Below are 10532 nucleotides of genomic sequence, written 5' to 3'. Positions count from 1 at the left end.
AAAGAAAGAAAGAAATGTGTGCATGTCCATTACCGAAGTAGGTATCGAATCCTCGGCGTGTCGGCAGACATTCTTTCCGGTACATCCCCAGGTGCCATTTCCCAACCATGTGCGTCGCATAGCCTGCTTCCTTTAAAAGCTGGGGCAGGAGTTTTTCGTCTAGGGGAACACAGCTGGGCTGACAGGTCATGATGAGGTAATGCTGTAAGCCCAAATGGATCTTAAAGAGATAAAAACAAAACTGGGGATTAGTGCCCGTGACATAGCACGAAGGAGAAAATAAAGCAGCCGCCTATGTCACCGGACAGAGCTGCGGGTCTGGATGCGCAGGCGCATCTGAAAAGCAGATTCCTCAGTGACACAAATCGAATTTGAACGTATGAATAAAACCATTTCAATAAACCAATATTTTCAACAAATATTTATCAAACACTACACCAGGAACCAATAATTTATTTTATCAAAGGAAAGGATTCCAAACCTACTGCATGTAAAAGTTGAAATCTGTTAGAAGAAACATCTCTATTCTTTGAGGACTTGGTAGTTTTTTGGAAAGTCTTATTTAACAGTACGACGAAAGTGTGTTTCTTACTCAACTTTACCTAAACCATAATCTGAAAAGACACCAGTCTTTTCTAAAAAGCATTCCGCTGACCAGTGCTTGGGAGTGGCTCACAAAAGCATTTCTAGATCACAGGATCCACACAGTATCTGACATTAGAAGACAAAGACTTGTTGAATTTTAGAATAGTAAAATGTAATCTCTATAATTTTACAAGTTCTTTGAATTTTAATGGAAATATACTTCTAATAAATCCCTCTACAAACTGAAATTATGGTTATCTTTAAGACGCTACCATACCCATTTTATGAAGTAATCTTCCCCTACAATAGGCGATTCTGATTTCCTTAGACCACTGGTTCTCAACTGGCCTAATTCTGCAACCCCTTAATACAGCTCATGTTGTAGTGACCACAACCATAAAATAATTTTTCTTGCTACTTTATAACTGTTTTCTACAGTCATGAAACATAATACAAATCTCTGATATGCAGGGTATCTGATATGCAACCCCTGTGAAAGGTCTGTTCAATTCCCACAGGGGTCACAACCCACAGGTTAAGAACTGCTCGCTGCCTTGGATACACAGGACTCTGAGGACAGTGAAGGCCGTGGGTGCCAGTTCCCAATCCAGGCAGGACTCCAGCACCCTGGTCCACTGAGGGTGGGTATCAGGCAACTTGCTGCTAATAATTCCTTAAATGTGCTGCATAATACAATGCAGGAGTCCAACTCCACTGTGGCTCTATCACTTATGAGCCTTATGACCCTTAGACAGTAACACAGCAGCTTCCGTGAGTCATTTTGTCTAGATATTTGTAAGGCTATATTGTAAGGCTTCATCTGTATTGACTTCCTCTGGTTTGTGCAGGGTTAGTGAAGTGATATAGAGTGTCAAATACATATTAAATATTCAACAATGCGCACAGTAACAGCTGTGAGCAGCTATCGATAACACAACTCCCCTCCCGTGCTTCTCTGATGACAAGAGAAAACACCGACCAAACCAACATGTTGGAGAAAATAGTTTATTTTGCTCACAGACTGACTGTAGTCTGTCCCAGAGTGGTGCTGAGACAGGAGTTAGAGGCAGGAACGGAAGCAGAGGCCACAGACGAACACCACTTCCTGACTGCTTTCTCAGGCTTGTTCAACTACCTTTCTTAAAGAGGTCTAGGGCCACCTGTCTAAGGATGGCACTGCCTACAGAAGGTCCAATTAGCAATCAAGAAAATGCCCCCACAGGCCAGTGGAGGCAATTAGTCAGCTGAGGTTCCCTCTTCTCCAGTATATCAAGCTAGCCACCAAGCTTCACCATCATCATCATCCCTCCCAATGCTCTGCTTCCTCGGAGACCACAGCCTTCCAGAGATCTCTCACCCTTTTGAGCCACTTCCCAGTATGTGTTTTGTATATGACTATCAAATACAGTGTACACTGGAACTTCAAATCTACAGTTCCACTGGAACTAACTAAATGCACAGTTAGCACTGGTTTTCTCAAACTTAAATTGCTGACTAGTCAAACCACATAGACTCACAGACTTGCATTTGGCTCAGTTTTGTTTAATTTTCATTATTTTTGAATCATATCAATGTGGGGGGAGGGTGTGCCCATGATGCAGTGATGCAATGACTGCAGAAGAACCCCATGGGCTGCCTTAAATGCTAAAGTGTGATAAACTCACTACTATGGTCTCACAGGTACAGTTACACATCAAAGTGGATCAACTTCCATGCTTAGAGTCTGTGCAGTTTATTACGTCTTAGTCATGTCAATGAAGCTGTTTACAATAAAAGTCCACTTCTGTAGAGACTCCTCTCTCAGCACTAACTGGGCACACAGTGGGGATGTCCCAGAGACCTTCTAGCCACCTTCCTAGGTTCATGTTCTGTCTCTGGAAGCCAACACAAAGATCCTGTTGACCTAACTCTGGCTTGAATTGAGCTCAGTCAGTGGGGAATCACTCACCAGAGAGAAGAGAGATGGGAGAGAATGAGCAGCCCTGGGGTGGAGTTGCTTCAGCCTGGACACACATGTGTCTGTTCTGACAGCCACTTTGAAGGCTGCATCCCCACATGCCTCTGCCTTCTAGGTCATCTTATCCCTTCCATCCCCCCTTACTGGTCTAGGGGTGGTAACCGCTCCGCTGTTCCTCTCCACTACGCTTTCTGCCCCTGCTCACATTCACATCTTCTGAAATAAAGTCACCTTTGCAAATGAACCCTCTCTAATATACTCTGATTTGAATACTCTAATCTGAATAGTCTAATTTGAATATACCATCTCTTTCTAGACGCATCTCTGAATGGGAGGGATTTTATCATTTCTAGGGAAAAGGTAGTCCCTCTGCACTCACATATACACACATGCATAGACACACGGGCACACACATACAAGCACGTTCATACACACAAAGAGGAATTCTTTCCATTGCTAGCACTACAAGCTTACTAAACAACAACAAAAAAATTGAGCCAAGGCTCAAACACTTTTAACATATACTAATATACAATTGAGAAGGATATAAAGGTAATATTTCATGGAACCCAAAGGCACCAGTGGATATAAACATGCAAAGCTCATGTGGAGGGCTCATCTATCACGTGCAGAGAATTACCTCTGATCACTAGAAAGCACTGCCAAGAGATACTGTGCGATTCGGTTTTCCTGTGCCACGGGCAGCACGCCAGGGGGTCAGCTGAAACCTGTCTCCATTCTCTCCGATCATACAAAACAGGAGATTTGTTCTTTTTAGTTCCTGAGAATTTATTGGACAGAACGTTTTTATGGCATTTATTGGGAAGCAGAAGCCAAACTCTGGATGACAGCCAAAAATGTGTTTTTGGTCTGTTCAAACACTATTTGAAGCCAGGAAGCTCTAATGTGTTGAGATGCAGTAAACAGGCAAGTGCCAAGCTTATTCCACTCCAGCAGAGAACTCTGGGGTCACCCCCACAGTGTGTGGGATGGGCTGTCGTGGGGTACAAATGCAAATCAAAGAAGGAAGGGCAGCTATCTAACCACAAGAAAAATCTACAAGTCCATCCAAAACTCATCGTCAATACCCAGAGAGAAGGTGTAAATAGAAAAGGCATAGCTGTGATCTATCAAAGTCCATTGGGGCTACCACTCAATCTGTTTTGTGTGGTTGTCTCTTCTTCATCAAAACAAATCCTCTTGCAAAAACACCTCCCTCCAAAGTTTGCACTTGACCATTGAAGATTTGCCCCTCTGATGGCAAAGGTCTCCAAACCCCAGGGGGCATCTCGCTTTCAGTGAGATAAGTGACTGAGAAATCTTTAGTCTTTCCTCTAAAGACCTAGAAGATGGTTGCAATACAGTCTCATTAGTTTAAAAGAGAAAAAGAAAACCAAATCGTTACCACCTCCTCCTGTGATGGAGAAGACGATGGCTCTAAGGTCAGAGGCTCTTCTCTTCCCCTCTCACAGGCCCATGCAGCACACTGACTGACTATGTGTCTGTGCTGGCTAGTTTTATGTCAATTTGGCACAAGCTAAAGTAATCTAAGAGGATGGAACCTCAACTGAGAAAATGCCTTCATAAGATAAGGCTGTGGATAAGCCTTTAAGGCACTTTCTTAGTGATTGATGGGGAAAGGGCCCAGCCCACTGTGAGTGGTATGATCACTGGGCTAGTGGTCCTGGGTTCTATAAGAAAGTAGGCTGAGCAAGTCATGAGAGCAAGCCAGCAAGCGGTACCCCTCCATGACCTCTGCATCAGCCCCTGCTTCCAGGTTCCTGTCCTGTTTGAATTCCTGTTCTGATTCCCTTCAATAATGGACTATGATGTGTCTGTGTAAGCCAAATAAACCCTTTCCTCTCTAAATTGCTTTTTGGTCATGAGGTCTCATCACAGTGATAGGAATCCTGACTAAAACAGTGTCTCAGGAGCTCAGGACATCACACTCTACACATTCTAGCCACTCTTAAAGGCTCTACCAGGGGCTCAATGAACCACTGAATCATACTTGGTAGTGGATGCCATTTCTCTCTCACCCTACGCAGTGGTGGGAAAACACCTAGTGGAGCAGGAGGGAAGCTCCATCTGGTCTACCATCCCTATGCAAGTTGAACACATAACCTCCATGCAACATGAACCCATGTTTGTGAGACAGCACCTGCTAGCTACAGCACTGGCAAGTTCAGAGAAGTGAACAGACCTGCCCCTGTACTTTACACACCAGGCAGAGAGCCTGAAAGGAAGTTTCTGGACTAGAACACAGTCACAGGATGTGGCAGTGACCAGCCAGGGGGTTCAGAACTCCCAGCCTGTGTTTTTGCCAGTCTCCAGTAGGTTCAGTCAGGGTCAGAAAACCCTTGTACCATCCTACAGTTTATTCCTGGAGATGCCCACAGAACAAATAGAGAGTGGGCAATCTGTTCCCTCCCGCATGAAGCTTTCTGACAGCACTCAGCTGCCCAGGGTGCTGTAGCCAAGAGCTACAGAACACACATTGTGTCTTAGGAGCCTGGCCTGGCCATCTGGCTTGGCCCCTCTGTGCCCCGGCTTCACAACTGGCCCATACCACTGACAGTTTTAAGGGCCTATTTATTTTGGTGTTGATTAGTAAAGAGTGTGGGCCTGTGACTAACCCCACAAAGCGATGTTGTTTGTAAAAAGAATGAACAAGGCAGAAATGGTTTCCATCACTTCCTCTGTCTAAATTATGAATCCAATAGAGATTGATTAAGAAAAAAATATAAAGAAATCTGAAAACAGAATTTTTAGTAAAGTGATACGATTAAAGAAGCAAAGTCAATGATGATGGTAATGATCAGAAAGCAACAGTGTATAAACAGATTTTTTTCAATTAGAAATTATTACATTGTGTGTGTGTGTGTGTGTGTGTGTGTGTGTGGTGTATGTATGTATTTGTATGTATGAGAGTGGGTATGTATATGCATGTGTTTGTGTGTGGACATGTGTGCACCATTTCACACATGTGGAGATCAGAGGACACCTTGCAGAAGTTGGCGCTCTCCTCCCACCATGTCCAGTCTAAGGACTGAGCTCAGATTAGCAGGCTTGGTGGCAAGGACCTTGTGTTGGAGACACATGCTTGACTGCTGCCCCCTGCTGCTCTTCTAAGCCTGATACATCCTGTGTCCCCACCTTAGATGAGCACAGTGATGTAGCATAGGCGGTATCACAATAGCACAGACCACAGGATGTCTTCCTGGCTGCATGTCTTCCATGCTGCTCTGACCTCTTCTTCCTTGCACACTTGAGCCAGAAGACCCTGTGACTTTTCCAACAGCATCACATGGCCTTGCCTGAAGCTTTCCTCTCTTCCCACTTTCTCCCAGATCCTCCTCTGTTTAACCCAATTCAATGACTAGAGTCTACCAAGGTTGGTGGGGACCAGGCCAGAGGCTGAGGACAAGCAGGAACAGCAGCTAGTGATTCCATAGTTCGAAGAAGCATCCTGGCCAGAGGCCCCCTTCCTCTGCACATGTCTCCTGACAGTCTAGAGGTACATATACTTGAAGCACAAGTCAAGAATATTCTGCCCTGAACTTCACAGCTTCTTCCTCCCCCATATTTCCTGCTCAAGGTTCTGCCTCAGGGGTGAGTGAAAGGCCCTGAAAGTGGCTGGTCTATTTATCAATATGATTAAGAAAAATGTGGCTGAGGTCCCTTAGGAAGGAAAGCCAGCATCATCTTTCATTGTCTGTCTTCTCTGCCAAGGTTTATAGAATTCTGGTGTTGAGTGACCTCCTCAGTCCCCATGGGGGGACTAAAAAGAGTTGCTTAGTGTTTTCACAAAGACCTACAAATTTTATTACCCTTTCATCTTTCTTCTTTCTTTGGTCCTTTGTGTGTGTGTGTGTGTGTGAGAGAGAGAGAGAGAGAGAGAGAGAGAGAGAGGAGAGAGAGAGAGAAGGTCTCCCTACGTAGGCCTAGCTGCAGACTAGGCTGGCCTCAAACTCGCAAAGATTAAAGGTGTGCACCAACACACCTGGCCTTTCCAAAAATATCTTTAAGAAAAAAGCAAGGACTCTACCATTGAGCTACATCTCAAGTCCTTGTTTGCTTGCTTACTTGCTTGCTACTTGCTACAAGTCTTTGTAGTCAGGCTGGCCTTGTACTCTCTATGTACCTGACTCAAACTCATGGTCCCTCTGCCTCAGCCTCTCAAGAGCTGGGGTTACCAGCAGTGTCCTCACACCCAGGTAGAACATTTGTACACATAAAATAAAATGAATCAACTTTTTAAAGTGTATATATATATGTATATATATATATACACATATATATATACATACATACACACACATATATATACATATACATATATGTATATATTGGATCCTAGAGGGGTGGCTCAGTGGTTATGAGCACTGGTTGCTTATCCAAAGAACCCAGGTTCAGTTCCCAGTCCCCACATGGCTCATAACCATCTACAACTCCAGTTCCAGAGGATATGATGCTGTCTTCTGCCTCCACAGGCACCAAACATAAACTTGGCACATAACATATTTGCAGACAAAACTCTCATACATGTAAAACATAAAATAAAATTTAAATGTAAAAAAATGTACTGGGAATGCAGACATGTAATGAATATTGTACAGTGAGTCGAGTCAAATTGTTAGAATTTGAAAATTTTCAAGTTATTTGTTTGAACTAAAACAGTCTAGAAATTCTATTAAGAAAGATGAAAAGTTTGAACCAAGGACAAATGAATATAAAATAATATTCCCTATGACATCACTAAGAAACTAATAAAGAGGTGCTGCCTCATGGAAGAAGAGAGGGACAGGAAAGACAGTCCTTACATTAGGAACTTCTGTCCACATTTCCAAGACACATTTTTTTAAAATAAGAATACTGAGCTGTGGCAATACAGCCTTTAATCCCAGCAATCTTGAGACAGAGACCCCAGATCTGTGAGTTCAAGGCCAGCCAGGGATACATAATGAGTTCCAGGCCATCCAAGGCTATACAGCAAGACAAAGGATGCCACATGGAAGTTGATTATAGCTCCTTGAAATAAACTTGTGTAAAACAGTGTTAAACTGGATACATTCTTTAGGATATAATATCCAAAGTATAACAGTACTATGGAAACAGAAACAACCAGAGTTGAAGGCTTAACTTTTTTTCTTTTTTTTTTTTTGGTTATTTTTGTTTTTCCAGACAGGGTTTCTCTGTATAGCTCTGGCTGTCCTGGAACTCACTTTGTAGACCAGGCTGGCCAAGAACTCAGAAATCCACCTGCCTCTGCCTCCCAAGTGCTGGGATTAAAAGGCATGAGCCACAAGGCTTAACATTTTTATCTTGAAGAGGAAACATTAGGCCCAGGGAGACTTAGCCTTCCTTTGTGCCCCTGCCTGGCCCTTCATCCCCCTCAGTTCCTACCACCACCTTCTCAGTCTTAGAATGAGCTGAATCCAGCCTCGGGGGCCAGTTTCCCTTGTTCCTCCCATAGCTTGTTAGACTCTTTGCAGGACCTTGACTGTGGCATTGAGGAGGCCTCTGTCACTCTTGCCTCTTTGGGGACATTCTCAGTGTCCCTACTGCACCCACTCTATTTTCAACCCTTATTGCTATGCCCTTAAGCTTGCTTCCTTCCTTCCTCACTTATGTGCACTATTTATGTGCACTACTTACGTGCCCTATTTTACTCCCTCTCAGTCGCTCCTGACCTCACCTCCGCCAGACTAAAGCACCTGGAGACCCCGACAGTCGTGCACAGCACCTGGCTCAACAGTGCTCCACAGACACCAGTTAAACAAAGGATTGAATACACATCAAATTTCATGGTGATGGACCACAAGTTTGAACAAGACAAACACCACTCAATGTACACTAAAGGTTCTAGCCTGAGCAAAGAGGAGAGGAAATACTATGAAAGAAGCAAGCAAGAAAAGTGCTAATCCAGGAAACTTTAAGATCACACACACATACACACACATAGACACATACACACACCACACATACACATATGCACATATGCACATACACACACAAACATACACACCACATACACACACAGAGACACATACACACAAACCCACACACAGACAAGACACACAGACTCATACACACACAAACCCACACACACCACATACACACACAGAGACACATACACACAAACCCACACACAGTCACACATTCAGACATACACATACATACACACAGTCTCACACACACACATGTATAAACACATACATACGCACACACACACATATATATACACACATACACACACACACACACACACACTCCAAGTCCCACAAGAATAGCTGATGTGCATATAAAGATGCCTGAAATGTCAGGAAGAGGGCGCAGTCCCAGGGTTGAAAGGTTCCATTGTTAAGGCTGGAATACTTTCCAGTGGTTCTGCAGATCAGTACAATCTCTGTCAAAAATCTGTGTCTCTCCCCGCCCCTGAAGTAGACAAGTTGATCCTAAAATCCATGTAGAGATCAAGGGGGCTCCCAATCATTAAAACAGCCTTTCAGGGAAAATAAAGGGGACAAAATTAATACTCCCTTATTCTGGAACCTAGTATACAGCTACAGTGATCAAGACCGTGACATCCTAGCATCATGATAAATGTGTAGATTGATGGGAAAAAACTGAGAGTGCATGGTCAATGGATTGATGACTCTGGATGAAGAGATAAAGGAGAAACACACATTCATCTACAAGTAGCACTAGACTGTCCACATGTCTCCACACATTAAACAAGCTCAGAATAAGTACAGATTTCAATGTAAGGGTAAAAACTATAAAACTCCCAGAAGAAAATATAGAGACTAATACATGTAATATTAGACACTGATTTTTATATGTTATACCAAAACCATAAACCACCAAACAAATTAATTATATTACATAAAATCCAAAGCTTGTTGCATATCAAAGGATACTATCAAGATAGTAATGAACAACCATCTGGTTAAGGTTCACTATCCAAAACACACAAGGAACAAGGACCAGCATTAAAAAGACAAGCAACATGACTAGATTTGGGCAAGGGAGGCCAAAGAGATGGCCCAGTGGTTAAGAGCACGGGTTGCCCTTGCAGAGAACCTGGGTTTGGTTCCCAGCACACTCATAGCAGCTCACAACCTTCTGTAACTCCACTTCCTGGGGATCTCGTGCCCTATTCTGGCACTGCACTCATGTGCAGCTATGCATGCACAGACACATAACTAAAATGTGTTAAAATTTTTAGATTTTCAACCAAGTGGAAACAAAAAGAACTATTCAAAGAATCAACCAAACCAGGAGCTGGTTCAACGAGATAGATAAACCCTTAGCCAGACTAACTAGAGGGCACAGGGACAGTATCCTAATTAACAAAATCAGAAGTGAAAAAGGAGACATAACAACAGAACCTGAGGAAATCCAAAACATCATCATATCCTACTACAAAAGGCTATACTCAACAAAACTAGAAAACCTGGATGAAATGGACAAATTTCTAGACAGATACTAGGTGCCAAAATTAAATCAGATCAGATTAATGATCTAAACAGTCCCATATCCCCTAAAGAAATAGAAGCACTCATTAATAGTCTCCCAACCAAAAAAAGCCCAGGACCAGATAGGTTTAGTGCAGAGTTCTATCAGAACTTCAAAGAAGACCTAATTCCAATTCTCCTCAAACTATTCCACAAAATAGATACAGAACGTACTCTACCCAATTCATTCTATGAAGCCACAATTACTCTGATACCTAAACCACACAAAGACCCAACAAAGAAAGAGAACTTCAAACCAATTTTTCTTATGAATATTTATGCAAAAATACTCAATAAAATTCTCGCTACCAAATCCAAGTACACATCAAAATGATCATCCATCATGATCATCCATCATGATCATCCATCATGATCATCCATCATGATCATCCATCATGATCAAGTAGGCTTCATTCCAGGGATGCAGGGATGGTTTAATATAAGGAAATCCATCAACGTAATCCACTATA

At 42.9% G+C, this 10532-nt stretch overlaps 1 protein-coding gene across 1 annotated transcript in view; it reads right to left on the bottom strand.

Annotated features, from left to right (window-relative positions):
- Nucleotides 1–10532, bottom strand: part of Arsb (arylsulfatase B) — a 165011-nt gene that overhangs the window by 145146 nt on the left and 9333 nt on the right. The window contains exon 2 of the mRNA XM_021180617.2: nt 34–220. Within this exon, the coding sequence (XP_021036276.1) occupies nt 34–220 (187 nt within the window). The remainder of the gene's footprint in view (nt 1–33; nt 221–10532) is intronic.

The sequence above is a fragment of the Mus caroli genome, chromosome 13, assembly GCF_900094665.2.
Source record: "Mus caroli chromosome 13, CAROLI_EIJ_v1.1, whole genome shotgun sequence".
Lineage (NCBI taxonomy): Eukaryota > Metazoa > Chordata > Mammalia > Rodentia > Muridae > Mus > Mus caroli.
The sequence above is the reverse complement of the archived record's forward strand: the minus strand, read 5'-3'. Positions and strand labels throughout refer to the sequence as shown.